The sequence below is a fragment of the Chlamydotis macqueenii genome, chromosome 2, assembly GCF_036417535.1.
Source record: "Chlamydotis macqueenii isolate bChlMac1 chromosome 2, bChlMac1.mat, whole genome shotgun sequence".
NCBI classification, from domain to species: Eukaryota; Metazoa; Chordata; class Aves; order Otidiformes; family Otididae; genus Chlamydotis; species Chlamydotis macqueenii.
In genome coordinates this window covers 45,821,608-45,839,837 of record NC_141557.1, presented here as the reverse complement: position 1 = coordinate 45,839,837, position 18,230 = coordinate 45,821,608, and the positions used below count along the sequence as shown (strand labels likewise).

Below are 18,230 nucleotides of genomic sequence, written 5' to 3'. Positions count from 1 at the left end.
ACAAGCAGACTAAAAATGAGCAACTGAATAACAATGAAATTGAAACTCCATCAGTGAAGACCCATATTCCCAGGGCTCATTTTCTAATCTATGGGGAAAACTGTGCAGAGAATATATGGCTGAAGAGCTTTCAAATGGCTGCACAGCGCTCTGACTTTCAGACTGCTGCCAGGCACTGCACTGCTTACTAGCATTTTGTGGCTAATCAAGAGTGGAGCTAAATGGTGTAATATATGATTTTTTTTCTTGCCACTTTGAAGGACCAGTCTTGTCCTCTACAGAAACCCTATGTTCTCAAGGACATGTAGATTAAGAAGACTGGATTGAAACTTTCAACATCAAATGAAGGTTGGGGAATAATAGATGGCAGTTGTCATAGTCTTTGAATGTCTAGGCTGTATTTGGGATGTAAAATAAAGGAAGATTTAGCATCCAGGCTTCAGGGCTCAGCATTCAAGAGTTTTCAGCGAAAAAAAGGAATTATCTTTTTTCTTATGCCAGAGTAGTCACATCTGAGTACATTACTGCACCTTATCCCATGAGTTGATGTGGGTCATTGTCCTCTTGTGTTGATATTTACTGAGTGCTTGTTAAATATGCAGGGAGCACAGCAAGTGGATATCTCCTGCCACCAAGCGGTATCGATGAGGGCCTTCTGTGGTACTTATGGCTGAGTCAGGTTGTGTTGACTACCTCAGAAGAAGAACTCTTTAAGACCAAAGTTTCTATAGCTGTCAGTTTTAGATGATTGTTAAGGCTCTGAAGGTCTTACCAGAATAAGATAAAGGCCTTTGACGTGAGTAATTCCATTTACTGTCTGAACCCTCCAGCAGGAGTAGCCTAATAATTGCTTGTCTCTATTTAATGGCTCTGCAGGGGGTAAGCTGGTGCAGGTGAGAGTGCAGCACTCTTATTGCTGCCTGCTCCAAAACATGACTTGATCCCTGGAACACTGGAAGGGTTGACCTCCAGAATACTGTTTCCCGCAGCTACTGGCCTTGTGCAAAGGGACCCTTGGGGATTTTGCTGGGCTTCCTCACTAGGAGAGTGTGGGGTGGGCTGCTCAATGTTTTTTTTAAAGCTTTAAGTCATTCTCATCCATTTCAGCCAGGTGCTAATGCAGAAAGATAACTCTTCAGCTGTTGTAATTCACTGTATATGGCAGCTGGCAGTAAAATGAGAGGGACAGTGGCAATTCACATTGAAGAGAAATCTGCTTAAAACACTTCTGAAAGGGAAGCAAACAGATTTTGGAGATAAAAAGAGAGGGGTCCTCAGGCACCTTTGGAATTATGATCATAGCATGCCATCAGCACAGAAGCTCCTGTATGAAGATGGAGCGGTGCACTCCCCTCAGCTAATGAAGAACATCAAAGGTCTGGCATGGCATTAACACTAAGCTGTAGCTTGCGTTGCGGAGGGCTGGCTCTGTCTCGCAGACTGATATGACACTCCAAATTGCTGTGCATTCCTCAAGTTAGGCAAAATAATAAACATTGTTATAAAAGTCAAGGCTTTAAAATAATTATTTATCTGGAAATGTAAGCCTAAATTTTTGGGTGACTGAGAAGGTATTGTGTTAGGTCACCTCTGAGTGACAGCTTATAGCTAATTACAAGGACAACTTCATGGTTTAAGCAGGAATACAGATGAAAGGGCTTGCACAATCCTCTTTGCTGAGGCATGAGCACTGCCCAGGGCAGTGATAGCTGGGACCAAAAGATGAGAGATCCCTGAGCACCTAGGGGGAACCCATCCTGGAGGCTCCAGGTGAGATTAAATCCTTGTGCTGCTTTGCAGGAAGTCTAGTCGTTCATCAAGAAGTTGCTTAAGTCTTTTATGCACACCTGAAGTGACATCCTGTCTTTGGACTTGTCCTTCTAATGTCTAGTAGGACTCAAAATATTACACACACAAAAATTCAGAATTACAAGTCTTCCCGTATTAAATGTAAGAAAATGTAAAATACATTCCAGAAAAGGCAGTTATTGCTATCTCACTAAGTTATCATGGTCCACTCACTGTTCAGTCCAGTTTATCATTGTTCATTTGAAAGATCTCAATGATCTGCTAATGATGTACTGTAAAAAGATGTTGTGCTTTTCAGGTTCACTGAAATGTTCTGCAACTGGGTCTTTGAAACTGGCTTGAATATTTACAGTGCAGCAGCTGTTGCAAGAAGTATCATCCTTTATAACCCAAGGTCAATAGATGGGAAAAAGCCTCGTGTTTTACAGTTTTTTACATACAGAAGAAGTTCTGCAATTAGGCTCAGAGAAGCCGCAGGATTTATTTTGTCCTCAGTTAAAATTTCAGAGCTGGAGTTCTTTGCTATTCCATGCTTTATGCCAAATTGTAATTCACAGAAGGCAAATTCAAATTGACATGCATGTTTTCCTTACCATCCCTGAGCCTGGACTGGCCAGGCAGTAAGTGAAAGCCTTTGCAAATGACACAGTCTGGAGTTTCCTCCTTTCCAGGAGAGGAGCTTCCTCCGGAGCTGGTCTCAGTTCAGGAGTTCACCAACCCCTCTGCCCTTTGGTGCTTTCCCCTAATGAGCTGGCAGATGGAGAAGAGTCAGCGCAGCGCCAGCAGCCGAACTAAGAGAGTGACTCGTTCAAGAGGCCAGGACAGGTGGAGGATTAGCAAGTGATGTGTGTGCATACATTTGGGAGTTGGGACTCATTTTTACACAAGCACAGGGTGACCCAGAGGCACTGCTGTGCCTAGCTTATGGTGACCCTTCCTGGCCTTACGCACCGCATGGTGGGACTGGCACTGGTGCTGGGGGTCAGGCAGCGTTCCCATGCCACCAGTGCTGTGGGACTGCATTCCTGTGTCAAGACTGTGTGTCTCATTTTAAGGCATTTCTTTGACATGGTCAGGAAAGATGAAGTCACGTAGTGGGTTGCAATCTGTTTCTCTGTGACAGTGAGTATTTTATAGAAATTTTCATAGAACACAGAACACAGAGGGAGCCATGTGAAATAGGCAGTAGCCTGGTGTCTAAGATGGTCCTCAGTGGTGTGAGGCACCAAAGTTAGCGTTTCTGGTCTGAATCAAACAGAGCAGAGACCTGAACTTCTGATGTCCAGGAGGAGCAGCTGGGTTATTTTCAAACCCTTGAAGGCAAAAGTTTCATCAAACCTCTGTGACTGACAAAGCCACTAGACTTCTTGTTTGACCTAAGTTCAAGTTTGAATAAAATACTCTTTGGTTGGAAAATGCCTGACCGTCTCTGTACTTACAGGGACACAGCAGGTATGATTCATCCCCTGTGATACAATCACATGTGCTTTCTGTAGTTTTTTACTGGGTGTGTATAAATTAGATGCTTTGCAGTTTACTGCTATGCCAAAATAGCCTTTTAGTCCTTTGTAAAAAAATGTAAAAAATATTTTAAGTTATTTAATGTTTTAAGTGATTTAATGTTTAAAGCATGTCAATATTTTAATATTACACACTGATATATTAATATAAATTATTTAACATTAATATTAAACTATTACTATTTAATCATTTGTATATAGTGGTTTTAATATTTTACATGCTTCTTATTTTGTTATTTGGAAGAGGTTTTTAAAAAATATTGTTGGTAGGATATAGTGGGTCAGAATCTACCCGGACTGCATCAATGTCATCCACCTAAAACTGTCACGGAATCATGGCAAAACAGATCTCCCAGCACTGACAAAAGTAGATGGAGACCCATCAGCAATGTTATCAGGAAAGCAATTAAGAGAACCAAAGGGATTACATCAAAGTCTTGCAACAAAGTAACAATTTTAATGTTTCCTTTCACTGCACTCCATACAGTGACTAAAAATTATCATTCCAGCCCAAAAGATTTAGGTTTCGTGACAGTAGGCTGAGAGACTTGGTGTCCTCTAACTCCCAGAACTACTTAAATGCAATGGAAGTATTTCTTTCCAGAGGAGAATAAACTAAAAGTGAGTATCTAGTTTACTCAGGAACAGTGTGACCACATATTAATGCATTAGTTGAGCGCTTGCTTTTTTCCTCTCATATCTGAACTTTCCTAAATGACAGTGAGTGGGAAGGATAGCTTTGTACTTTCCAGTATCTTTATGCAACCTAGAAAGCCTCAACCTACCAAGGAGTTTGATGACGAGTTTGTCGTAGTTCAGCCCCGATCGGGACCAGACTACGCAGTCTCTCTCTCACTCCCCCCGCCCTCCGAGAGAATAGGGGGAGATAATATAAGAAAAATGGCTTGAGGTTTGAGATAAGGACAGGGAGAAATCCTATTCATTTATTACTACAAACAGCAGGATAATGAGACAGAGAACAAGACAACCTCCCTCCACCCCTCCCTCTTCCCAAGCTTAACATTATCTCTACTACCTTCCCCCCCTGAGCGGCACAGGGGGGAAGAGGGAATGGGGGTCGCGGTCAGTTCATCACACGTTGTTTCACGCCACTGCTTAATGGTCGGGGGAAGAACTCCTCACATTCCTCCCCTGCTCCGTTGTGGGGTCCCACCCCTACACCACAGTCCTTTGTGAAACTGCTCCGGTGTGGGTCGTCTCTTCCACGGAGTGCAGTCTCTCCAGAATGGCTGTCCCAGTGGGCCCTCCACGGGCCACAGCCTCCTTCAGGCATCCACCTCCCCCGGTACGGGGTCCTTCACGGGCTCCAAGTGGATCTCAGCTCCTCCATGGACCTCCATGGGCTGCAGGGGGACAACCTGCTCCACCATGGTCATCACCACAGGCTGCAGGGGAATCTTGGCCAGGAGCCGCATTACTCCTCCCCCTCCTTCTTCACTGACCTTGGCGTCTGCAGCCGTTCCTCACAACAGGCTGGTAGATGTCTCTCAGGATCTTTTTTACATCTTATTCACTTCTCATCTCCTCTCCACTTCTTGCAGCCAGGCCGGGCCAAGTCGGGCTCAGTCGGCCCCCTGGCAGGAGGCCAGAGGGTGAGGCCTGCAAGGCCCATGAGGCCTGCGCCTCCCCCTCTGCGCCTCTGCCCCCGCTCAGCTTCTTCACATCTTCTCTTCTCTCTCTTTTTTTTTTTTCTGTTTTCCCCTTCTTAAATATGTTATTGAAGAGGCGTTATCACGGGACATTCTGCTACCAATTGGCTCAGCCTTGGCCAGCAGCAGGTCTGCCCTAGGCCTGGCCGAGTCCACTGAACAAAGGGGAGCAACTTCTAGCAGTTTCCTACAGAAGCTACCACCTTAGCCCCCCCCTCACTAAACAAAACCACGACACAACTGCATATGGTCCTAAAGTAAAGAGGAGTGTTGTATCTTCCCCAGACATCTCTTTTGTTCCAGAAAACTGGGAATTCCCTTGACACAAGGGTTCACAACCAGTTTAGAATCATAGAATCATAGAATGGTTAGAGTTGGAAGGGACCTTCAAAGATCATCTAGTCCAATCCCCCTGCAAGGAGCAGGGACATCCCCGACTAGATCAGGTTGCTCAGAGCCTCATCCAGCCTGGCCTTGAATGTTTCCAGGGATGGGGCATCCACCACCTCTCTGGGCAACCTGTTCCAGTGTTCTACAACCCTCATTGTAAAAAATTTTTTCCTAATATCCAATCTAAATTTACCTCCCTCTATTTTAAAACCATTGCCCCTCGTCCTATCACAACAGGCCCTACTGAACAGCCTCTCCCCATCTTTCTTGTAGGCCCCCTTGAGGTACTGGAAGACCGCTATCAGGTCTCCCCAGAGCCTCCTCTTCTCCAGGCTGAACAGCCCCAACTCTCTCAGCCTGTCCTCATAAGAGGGGCCATCTTCATGGCCCTCCTCTGGACCTTCTCCAGCTGGTCCATGTCCTTCTTATGTTGGGGGCTGCAGAACTGGACACAGTACTCCAGGTGGGGTCTCACGAGGGCAGAGTAGAGGGGGAGAATCACCTCCCTCGACCTGCTGGCCACACTCCTCTTGATGCAGCCCAGGGTGCAGTTGGCCTTCTGGGCCACAAGAGCACACTGCCGGCTCAGTGGTCCTGCTTTCTTCATACTGGGGAGTGAGCATCACTCTTTCCCATCCCAGCTGAAACAATCTCCCTGTTCAGCTCCTGAATAACGTTACTATGACATGTGTGCCTGTATTGGACCCACAGTTTTTTGCAGGTTTTCTAATTGTGAGAGCTTGGGGTTTCTCAGATGAGACTCTGAAGTCTAGTGGCTGGGAGTCTACCAAGGATCGGTATAGATCCTCGAGTGCAAATATTGAGTGCCCGTCTGTGCAGTGGCTATTGTAACTCTAACTTATTTTGTTTCTATGTGGATGAGATAAACTATATGCAAATACCAATCAACAGTCATATTTCTCTCTTCTTTTAAAAGGCCATGAGTGTATAAGGCAAACTCCATCCAGGAATTTGTCAAAAAATTTGTACATAATATATATTATAAATTATCTGTTTCCTGCTTCAAAGCAATGAAAAGTAACTGAGAAAGTAAAAGTAATTAAGCAGAGGACAGTCAGTGGCCTTGAATAGGGAAGTGGGCTTTCTTAATCAAGAATTTTTCAACTAAGAAACCATAATGCTTGTTTTACTGTTATTCCAGTTGTTTAAACTGTAGCCCCTTGAGACCTGGGCTGTTTCTTTGTATTCGTTTTTCCAGTGCTTGAAAGCAGGTCTTCATGACCGTAAGTGAGGTTTACAAGCTATCTAATATTTATATCACATAAATAAAAAAAACTACTTGCAGATAATTTCCAGACAGCTCACATTAAATGCTTCTCTTCCAACTAACCTGCAGCCAAAAAATTTTTGCCGACATTGACAAGATTGCGCTTAGCTTTGAGTTCTACAGCCTAAAAAGAGTTAAAACTTACTGGTTTCTTTTCACTGTTTTCGAACATCAATTAAACTGAAAACAAGGGCTATAAATTATGGTGACCTTTGCAATGACTTTTCATTTGTGGGATAGAGATGTGATGGTGTGAAAGCACTGTTAATAATAATAAAAAAAAAATATTAATAACTTCCTCAGGAGCCACCAAGCAAAGTGTAAATTGCTTTCTGCTTGGTATCAAATTTTCATGTGAGGTACTGTATCATGGAAATTTTTAGTCTTGTTAAAATTCAGATGACCTAAAAATAATGCTACCCCTTCACCTCTGTACATTTTGTCATCTCAGCTGACAAATGTGATTTTTCTAGATTTAATCAGGATTTTATAATGACTTCTACTGAAAAAACAGCCTGTCGGTTTTCCCCTGTTGGCCTGTAAAATGCATAGGAAACAGTGGATTTATTTGCTGGTCTAAGAACTTGCTAAAAATGTAACAGAGGCAAAAAGCATTTTCCCTAGTTCATGAGACAGCTATATTATTACTGACTATAGCATTGCCATGCTATTTTATGAGCCTGATTAAGATTTCTCCTAAAGAATTTGGGGGGAATGACTCCAATGAGAATCTTCTCCTTTTAGTGAGAAGTTACCAAATTGTCCCTTTGGCTCTTGGCTGCTCTTCACCTCAAAGATGATGTGACGTAACAACCACTGAAAATGTGTTGCTTTTGTGCTAGTTAGATGTTTGCTAGAAATAGAGTGGAGAGCAGATAGGTACCAGTTATCTGTGTGGGACACGGAGTTCTCCGCACAGCTGATCTGTGCTAAATGCTGAAGCGTGGCCTTGAGGTGCAGAGCTTCAGGTGCTGTAGATAATTCTCTGTTTCCCTGGTTCCCAAGGCCATGCTGAGAAAGCTGTGTTTGTGATCACTTGAAAGCCTTAGATACCAGCTGACTGTGAGTTTCTACCTAGTCCTTATTCATCCTTGTATGTGCAATAGCTTGTACTTCCATTTATTTATGACAGAAGAAGAAAAATAATCCTCCTCAGGCTGGCTCTTTTGCCTCAGCTACACTTTTCAGCTAATGGTGGAAGATGGAAGGGAGATCCTCAGCCTGTACTTTAACCATTTAATTACGTCAGTGAAATTTTAGCTAGGATGAATAATTATTTCCTAACTGAAATTACCATGTTTATCACAGTTCTGCAAAGCTCACTGCTTTTCAGTAGCTCACAGACAAAAGATGCAAACAGCATAAGAAGCCTGAATTTTAGTATTTGTTCATCTGTCTTTTGAGCTTCCTTTAATTTGATGCTATCTGACTGCAAAGACCATTTTGCAGTTCTTCAGCAGTGATGGTGGGTCAACAGGAAAGCAGGCAAACATTTCTGCTAACTGTCCACCCACAGTGAGTGGTACAAAGAGAAAACAACTTTCAAACCCAGCTTCCAGCTTCCTCCAAGTTTGAGGAGAGGATTCAGAAGGCCCAAAGCAAGAAGTCCTTTTCTTTTCTGTATGTTAATTCCTGCTGTTGCAATGGCACTTTACGCTCTGGAGGCCTACTTTGGTGTTTGTATGCCATTCGTAGTTCCCCAAGGGGAGGCTCACAGGGTGGCTGCATCCAGATGGGCCTGCCAAGTAATCCTGGCGGCTTGGCAGGGTGCCGCCTTCTGTGGAGTGACAAGGGCCTAAAGAGATGAAGAGGGAAAGCAGCGTGAGTCCATCCCAGGAGGTGAAGATGCAAGTCCTTTTCTCTGTATAAATTGTCCTTGAAGGGAAAGTGCAGGTAAAGCTGTACCATGAAGCAGATGTTCAGATCGTGGTGTCAGCTGAAGCACTGCTCTTTTTAAGGTCAATTTTAACTGTTGACACAGCCCAAAGGTGCATGTAACTGTCAATTGTTTCTTTTGAAAATGTGTTCTGCTTTAATGAATGGGAGAAATTCCTTGTTCTAGCAAAGCTGAGAAATAGCAGATGGCTCAAATGTCAGGCATCAGCAAATTCTTAAGCTATGGGCATGACCCCTCTCCATGTCCTGCTGAAAAATCTACCTACCTTCAGGGTTAGGTTGCCCAAGAGACTGGTGTTTCCTGCAAGAAGACCAAAAGTGTAAGTTTCATTTGTTTGTAATATGCTGTTGTTGGACTTAAAAGCTCTCTTCCACAAAAGCAATGGAGATTTAACGTGTTTATAGTTGCTGTTACTTGTGTTTTGGAGAGCATTCAAGCTGAGAAGTTCTAACTTTCTCAATGTTCAGTTGATGAGGCTGGGCAAAGCTGAACTGTTTTCTTTGAGCATTTGAGCCTTCATCATCCATGTCAGCAGAAGTGCTGTTACTGATTTTGGGTGGCAGTGGGTTAAGGACATATGGCATGAGACTGCCATCAGTCAATTTCACTTGAAATGAAACAGATCCTGCACGTATTGGGATGAGTTGTTGTGGTCAAAACCAAGCCAAACAAGCCAACCTTTTTTTTTTTTTTTTTTTTTTTTTCTGAAGTGTCTGTAGCACTGTAGATCATTATGTCCTTGAAGATTTCAGAGGGAAACTGTGCCTAGCAGTGGCGTTCTCACCAGTTTTCATCAAGGTTTCATGCTCATACAGCTCTGAAGAGTATTAAGGCTTTACAGTTGAATATGAGAGCAGGAACACTCAAGAAAGAGCAGCCTCCAATAGGTGACAGAAGTCAAATGGAGATTATACACTGTGTTTATATAGCACCTTTTAACCTAGAGCATTCCATGAGAGTTAGTGAATTTATGGAATTGTTCTGTTCATCAATACTTCTTCGTCATGAGTAGCACTAGCTGGTTATCAGTGCTTAGCCCTGCTGCACAGTAATCAAAGCAAGAGAATGGAGCTGGGCTTCCCATGCTGAGGAACCTGCCAGACTTTCTAGCCAAAGAGTAACTGTGAAATACGCTGACAAAGCAGACTGGACACAAAGTAGACTAATAAGGCTAATGCTATTGCATGCTGCTGGCTGCTGAGAGCGCTATGAAGAATTTTATATTGCTTGTGGAGCTGTTGGTGTTGCTTCTTTCAATATAGATTTTTCTCACGTAATCCTGTGCTCTGACATGCTCGCTTGATGTATCATCTCAATAACGTGGGAAGACTGTGGAAATTCAGTGAAATGGCTATATTTCAGTACTGTATCTGTCAAGGGAAGGATGTCAGTCAATCACAGGCTGGAAAAAGCAAACAGTGTCTTATCGCTATGTGGTACTGAAATTCCTAATGTCCCTGTGCAGACCCGTGCCTCCATTTTCAGGCACTTCAATTCCTTGAACAGTCGTGTATTTAACCTGTGTTGAGCACAAGTGTAAATCTTGCTGTGTTTCACAGTGGAGAAATGTTTCCCCACGTTCCGGTAGCAAAGCAGAGATGAGAAGAAACAATAACAGAGAAACTTCAGTTATTGCCTGAGGAGAACTGTCATACCAAGGAAGCAATTAAAATGACGCCATGAAATTAACAGTCTGTACGCTTGTAAGGAATGAGTTTAAGAGATTGCTGTGGCTATGAAGAAAGATTTAAAACTGATAATTTAAATGTTTTGATTATTGGATCTGCTGATGCACTATTTCATGAGATGACTGCTCCTTCTGCAAGTGGATCGAATCACTTTCTACTTAGAAGAGATCTCAGGGACATCCCATTGAACTGACTGGTCATTTGACATAGGCAATATTTCATGTAGCAGTAATGGCGATTTCAAGTCACATTGAGTGCAAGTGGAGATACATTTTTTTAGATAAGCTAAGCACCTGAATGTATGTAGCTGGTATCCTTTCTCACTTATGTTATTCTTATTATGCTTTGCATCACTGTTATGAAACCCATAATTTTTAGCTATTCTAAGCAAAGAGATTAAGAATTGAATTTGTAAGTAAGGCTGCTTTTCCTTTTTGTGGTGGTTTTGTCTTGGCATAGTCAGAGCACACTGACACAGCTGTGTGAGGAGACAGCAATGGTAGCACTGGTTTGCATCTGTTCGATGACTGGTAGCATCTGTTTGATGATTAACTAAAGAATTTCAGCCGTTAGAGCAGTCAATTTGACACCTTTGATGAGCACTAAAATAAATATGTGCTATGAGGAACTGCTCATTTTTTCCCCCTGCTTTTGATTTGCTTGACTCTTTGTGTCCTTGCCGATAACTACTAGCGAGGCTAATGCATTATAAACTCTTGAGAACTGAAGCAAGCGGCTGTCATTTTTTGCACAACAGATGTTCCTGATCGGGAATCAGACAAAGGATCTCATCACTCTTCCTCTGAGCAATTTAATTTGTCTGTTCCATGGCACACCAGCTACCTCCTGTCTAGTGACGGACATACCCAAGTCCTACTTCATTTTAGGATCATTCCCTTTAATCTTACAGAATTATTAGGTTTTTTTCTGTACCAGAGCAAAGAGTGTAAAAAAGAAAATTGCTTCATTGCTTACGGTGTCACCAATAATGCATCATAATGAAAAGTAGCAAAGGCTTACTTCAAAAATAGGAGACCCAAGTACTAGATTTTAAGACAACCAGAAAGTACTCTGTAAGAACTTTTTTTTAAGAAATAGCAATTTAGATTTGATAGTGTTTCTTTAGCAGTTTTAAGGCCTAGAGGTAGGCATAAGCAGTGTGTAATCCATCAGATTCTTGTAATGCAACTTAGCGAGGTGGAAAAATTGATATATTTTTAAGAAAAGTTGTTTGCTGTGGATCCAGTTCTCCACTTCTTAATCATGCAAGTTGTCCAAAGTGAGTAATTACTGAGGTTTTTGCTTGCTTTTCCATTTAGTTTAATAAAACTGTATTGCTCTGCTGCTGTTTTGTAGTGATGGATGGGTACTGCTGGAGATGTAAATTCTATAGTTATTCTATCGTTAATTTCCCAGTTATTAGTCTAGCACAATAATGTCATTTTGCCTGTGCACAGCTCCTGACTCTGTCTCCTAACCGATCTAGTATACCGAACGGGAGGCTGTCATTGCTCACCCTGCAGAGGCTGTGCCCCATGTTCCTACCAATATCTGCCAAAGACTTGCTAGAGGGAGAAAAGCAAGGGAAGCCGGCCTTATCTTGTGCATGTGGCCAGCCTTGCACGGGAACAGCAGCTGCTGCTGCCCGTACAAATGGTAGTGTCTGCGGCCACAGTCACAACTGTCAGTCTTGATAAATGAGCAAACTGTATTTGAGGAGCTCGTTGTAATCCATCACTGGTGGAAAGAGAAACCACTCATATGACCTCTTTTCCATTTGGCAGGTTGACAGGACGGAAGTGATTCGAACCTGTATAAATCCCATCTTCTCCAAGCTGTTCACGGTGGACTTCTATTTTGAAGAGGTGCAGCGATTGCGGTTTGAAGTCCATGACATTAGCAGCAATCACAATGGGCTGAAGGAGGCAGATTTTCTTGGTGGCATGGAGTGCACTCTTGGACAAGTAGGTATCGCTGCCATTTTTCCCCCTTGTCTCTCATCATTTGTACATATATGAAATATATCGCTTTGTTAAATGACTGATGGGTGACATTTGTCATTCATGACAAAATTCTTAATCTATGCTTTGAACAGAATAATTAAGTACTTCTGCTGATTTGATTTACTGCTGTAGTATAGCTTCAAGTTAACCAGTGCTATAGGAAACTGAGTGTCAGTGATTTGCCTTGTACAGTAAGAACCCAGGCTCACGACACCAGTGTTGAGAAATAGACTGATTTGGAAGAAAGTTATTGTTCCCCGTGTTATATGGTACTTAAAGCGAGGTCCAAGGAATGCTTACAAATACACTTTACTCACACAGGGTAGTGCCTGTTGATGTGGCAAATAGAGATAAAAGGTTGGATTCATTTCCCTTACTCTCAGTCAACCGAAAGTTAGGTGTCTAGACTAAGTTACTCTTCTGATTTCCATCTTTAGCTCAGTGGAGAGAAACCGACAGTTCCAGCAGTTGATTCATTCCACCTGAGACACCCATCATAGATTAGGATAAATTGCCTTCAGGAGATACCTGTCTTTCCCCATCAGTTATCAAGAGAGTTTAGACAGCTGGCTTTGAGTAGATACCTAACCTTTTAGATTACTAAATTAAGAGTGATAAGTCCTACCCACAGGATCAATATCTGGAGTTTGTCAGAGCCAGGTCTGCAGCAAATTCCTATATTGCTGACTGGTAGCATGCTACAGTATCACAGTTTATTTCTAACTGGCAGACTTTTTGTTATGGAAGTCTTACAACACAGGTCTCAGCTCTGTCTATAATGGCAAGGCCGAGGATGGTCTCGGCCATGTGTAAATTTGCTTTCCACTCTGTGGTACCTTGTGTGATGAGACCAGGCAGTGCTTTCATTTAGATTATCGTTTGCAGTGCTTCCACAGGAGTTAGTGACCTGAACATTGTAGCTTGGCATGGAAGATGCTTCAAAGCTTTTGTTTTCTATTTTCTCACCTTTTGTTGTTGCTCCTTGAGCCCCACCACACATGAATCCTTTCATGTTTCTTCCAAAAGCTATTGGCACAAACATGCTGAAAGAGGAAAAGTCCTCTCAGAGAGGGAATTAATACAAAATATATGTATTTACTAACTTTAAAGCTCAACATGAAGGTATTGGTATTTAGGATGTCTCCAGTGCACAATAAATTACCTTCTTTCTGACAGACTTCTTGTGGCCTTAATCAATGAAAATAAGCTATCCTATAACACTAAGGAGAATGAGAAACAAAGAAAAAAATGTTACCATGTTCTTCTTGCCTAATTGGCTTAAAAATTAAGGGAAAAATGTCATTGCTGCTGCCTGTAGCATAAATGTCTTTATAATGATTTGATCTCTATGAATAGCACACAGCTGGGTTGGTTGCAGTGTAATTTTAATGGTAACCAGGAAAAAACAATAACAGTGTGAAATCTGTTCACAGTAATGTATCCTTGAGGACTCTGATCTCATATTTAGACATTTTTGGTGGGGATTTCCCCCCCCCCCCTTTCGGTTTTTTTAAGTTTACATAATTTCTCAACTGATTTAAAACCCCAAAATGTTAGCACTGGCATTGTCATCCAAGCAAAGCCATTATGAGGAGTCCAGCATTGAAAATCCTGCAGCACAAGCCTTACATATGGGGCTTACACCCATACTTAGCTGGGGTGTAATTACTGCATTTTTAAAATTATTATTATAGAGCTGTAGTTTTTCTTGAGATAATTTTGACATGAATTTGTTGCTCTACATCACTTTAATGCCTGAATAAAACATGGGTTTTTTTGTGTGAGAGTGTGTGCCTGCTTATCAGTTCTCTTTCCCGTTACAAGCAGGTCTTATCTGAGACATCCAGGAAGGCTGTAGATTTTTAGGCATAGTCTGAAAGACTGGCTCCCTCCCTGCCCCCCATAAATGTGCCAACTTCTATTGCTCTTTTCTAGGTAATTGTTGATTTATAGGAGATTCACTGCTACCTGTACCTGTTTGTAGATCATCATTTAGATGTATAATAAACATGCATTTTTTCCTGAATCATCTAATACTCCTACCTGAACCAAAATTAGTAGGAATAATAAATGCTGGGAAAGGCAAAGGCACGGTTATATAGTAAGCTAACAGAGAGAAGTGAATATCTCTTCTGATCTATCTAAGTCTTACATACAGTCTACCCAATAGTGACAAGCTTGTCGGAAATTTGGGGTCTTGGATGTGAACGATGTGTCCCTTTGGAAAGTGTCATTATTAACAGTCTCCTCCCAAATGTTGTAGTAAATCTGTGTCCCAATAAAGTGGTAAGGGCAGTGACTTGTAGGCTGTTAGATCCTGAACGTACACTGTTTAGTGACAACCCACTGGGTTTTCGGCAAGACTTATTTCTCCTACTATTGCCAGGACAAGCCATTTCTGTGTCTCTACTGATAAATACTGTGATTAGCAGCATCCTGGCATGCAGTCAGTTATACCTGGATGCAAAAAGTAGGTGCATCAACAGGCATTTCATATACCACAGTATTTAAACACAGTAGAACAAATGGTTGTGGACAGATACCTGCTGAGTGTACCACAGCAATAGCGTCCTGTCCCTAGAGTTTGCCTAGCTGTGAAAGACCAGAAAAATGCAGAGGCGTAAGGAACCCTTGCTGTTATGTCATGTGGAAACATTTACAAATACTGGTAGTAGCCTTTAAGTGACACAAGAAAGTCTGAATTGGCAAATCAAATGTAAACAAAGCAGGGATGACTTAGCCATAGCTGGTCTTGCTTCAGGAGAAAGGGAATAATAGCAGCCTTTTCGAGCTGCTGCTGTAGATGATGCCTCTCATCCTCTGGAGTGGGAGCGTTGGGGTAGAGCAGTGGTTTGGCACTGTGCTTTCCAGTAAAACAGAAATGGCTTTGGATGTTCTGTCAGGCTCTGCAGCCACCCACTAGTCTTCTAGCTCTTTGATTCACAGTTACTCTTCTTTGCATAGGCAAAGCAGAGGCACCATATATCTTTCTAGTGATAAGCAATGAAATTACAAGCAGTAATATTTTAACTGCTGTTTTGGGGCACTGCTGTATAAAGGTGACCTTTTGCTTTCATACAGGTCCTTTAAGTGCTAGCAATCAGTTCATCCTTGGTTGTGGTTTTACAGACTTTATCTGTAACTAGAAGAGAGTAAATTCTTCCCTTTCTCTTCCCCCTTTGCTTCCCCTTCCCCATTCCTAAGAAAAATGTTCAGGCACTCACCCAGACTAATCACTTCTAACTGAATCCTCATCTGATCACTGAAGGTGTTGTATTTCTTTTGCTTTTCGGTTGCTCAGAAAACCTGTGATTTTTTTGAGCAGCAGGAAATAGATTAGTTATTTTTTTATTTAGTGGTTTTGGGGTTTTATTTGTCCATCAAAAAGCAATGGGGAAAAAAAACCTTAGATAGACAAACACTGTCAGAAATTTGATAGCCTTATTTTCATGGTATTCAGCTGGGATGGCAAAACCCCAAACCCAAGTCCTTTCCTGTTTTTGTGTTAGCGCCGTCATGTGTTCTGAGCCTCTCTAAATCTCTCTTACTGGAATTGTTCTGTTTTACATTACATAACCTTAATAAAGCATTGAAATTGCATCATTTACTGTAGTAAGGGCTCAAACTTTTTAACAGCCAAAGTTAACTTCTTAACCACACAGGAATTAAGCATCAGGAGGTGGCTTAGGAATACTTTTTTCCCTCTGAAGTTTCACCCAGAAGTCTCAGCCTGATCTTTAAGAACTCATTAAAAAAATTATTTCAATAAATATTAATTTTCTAACAAAAAATAAGCAAACTTATTTTACCAAGACATTCTTGATTACTGCTCAGCTGTGCCTGCAACATTATTAAATTATAGGAACCAGTAAAGTAGTTATTTCTTAAATGCTGTGGACCATCCCAGCTCTGCAGTGCGGGAATAGCCTTTGTGGATTTTCTTTCATGACTTATCACAGCTGGTCTTTGCCATTTTAAAATTTGTTATTCCATTCTTTGATTGGTTTCTTTTAATTTACAGAAGTGTTAAAATATTGTTACAATTCACAACTCGCCTACTTGCTCGACTAGTAGCACAAGTAAAGAAAACTGCAGAGGTGTACGTCTTTTGCTGCCAAGAGCCTTTTCAAGTATTATTTAGAGATTTAATATTTCCCATACATTAATTTGTGTACAAGTTATATTGAAAATCTTCCTTCTCAGTAATGAGTATTATTGTTTCTTGAGTCCTTTTAATAATATATGCCGTTAGAATATGCGCTTGAAATGCTGACTGATTCTTAGTTCAGTTTCAGCCATTGCAAATGCCCTTGTTCTTGAAGTAGAGAAAGGCTAGAAGAGCGATGATTGCACCTGAATTAATTAAATTGAAATAGTCTGTATGATAATATTTGTTTAATAGACTGTTGCCTGCTTCTGTGGTGCAAAAGACATAGGACCAGTTTTTTTCAAGGTATTTGAATTCAGAAATTTCATTAGATGTCTGTATGCCTCCTTAGGTATCTAAATGCCTTTAAATACTTGGCCTTTGATCTCCTCCAAATGAAGTTGCTCGATTCATTAGTGGGTTGAATAATGTACTTTATTAGATATGAATGTCATTTTCTACCAGAGCTGACTCAGAGCACAAGCAGATCATCAATGCAGCACTCTTCCTAACTTTACTTAACTATTTAAACACGTCAGTTATCTCCAAGAAGATCTTGGTTTGCCATTGCAGCATGATCTCCGAAGCTGTCAGACTTTCAGTTCTAGATGAGTCTTGCCAGTCAAAGTTAATGGAATTACTTGTACAGTTTGTGCTGCTTTGTTTTTACGTACTTTATCTTTTGTATGAATTACTGTAGCAGTCTTTAGAAAAGTAATTTAAAATTTAGTTTCATATTATAATAAGTTATTATTATGACTAATTATAAAAGGGCTGCTACACATGGTAATTAAATTCAAAGACCTTTTATGCTATTGATAAGTTATTTCCTGTAATAATGTTATTGCCTTTTGTGATAGGGATATCTTTTTTTCTCAGTGCTCTGCTTTGTTTTACTATTTTCAGGTATAGATCTTTAACAAAGACAGGGGGAAATGTAATTCAGCTATAAATAGACCATCAGCTGATCAATACTATAGGGAACGAAAGAAATCTTGAAGAGTGGTGAGTATGGTACAGAAAGTATCATATGTACAGAGAGGATGATTATAGCAAAAAAAGTGGCTCTACCAAGAAACAAGAATTCTGTAAGCAGTTAGAATGAAACTTCTTTCGTTATGGTCATGCACATCTGAACTTGTTCTCTTGCAGGAATTTCTTCATATCTGTGAAGGGGTGAACTCATCCCCAAAACCTTTTTTTCATGAGAGTGGACTAATGTCACTGGCATCTACCTGCTGTCTGTCTCTTTTCATCTTGAAATAAAGCATGCATGATCCATCTTTGACTATCTGCCACCATTCATGGAAATTATTTGGTGGGTTCAAAAGTGGCTGGGGGGTAGATAGCAAGACAGACGTGAGCACATCGGAGATGTATAAATCTTGCTTTAGCAAAAACCAGGCTAAAGATCAATACGTGAAGAAAGGGACAGAGTTCTCACACTGTGAGTCAGAGCTACCTCAGTTCTTCTGCCATTGCTTAAGTCGGTTATTTACCCACACAGGTGAAATTTCAGTAAAGTCTTGTCATTTTACTTGTGAGTGTTTAGAAGTTTACAGTATTTCACTTTAATGGGTTAGGGTAAGAGCTCGCTAATACTTTCAGTGACAAGCTTCAAGACATATTTTACAAATGTCAAATCTCCAATCATTTGTCTAGCCACTCTGGTTGTATAATTCTATTTACAGCAGTATATTCAAAGTACTACAGTTCTTCATTTGGGAGACTTTGTAGCTGTGAAAAAGATGCTTTAAGTGCTGTACTTATTTTTATGCAAAACGAGGAGAGCTCGAAGATGAAAATTATTTTGGAAAA

At 41.2% G+C, this 18,230-nt stretch overlaps 1 protein-coding gene across 2 annotated transcripts in view; it reads left to right on the top strand.

Moving 5' to 3' along the window:
• Nucleotides 1-18,230, top strand: part of CPNE4 (copine 4) — a 258,564-nt gene that overhangs the window by 121,766 nt on the left and 118,568 nt on the right. For both annotated transcript variants that reach the window (XM_086741597.1, XM_086741598.1), the window contains one exon: nucleotides 12,047-12,226. In XM_086741597.1, coding sequence (XP_086597723.1) covers nucleotides 12,047-12,226 — 180 coding nt within the window. The remainder of the gene's footprint in view (nucleotides 1-12,046; nucleotides 12,227-18,230) is intronic.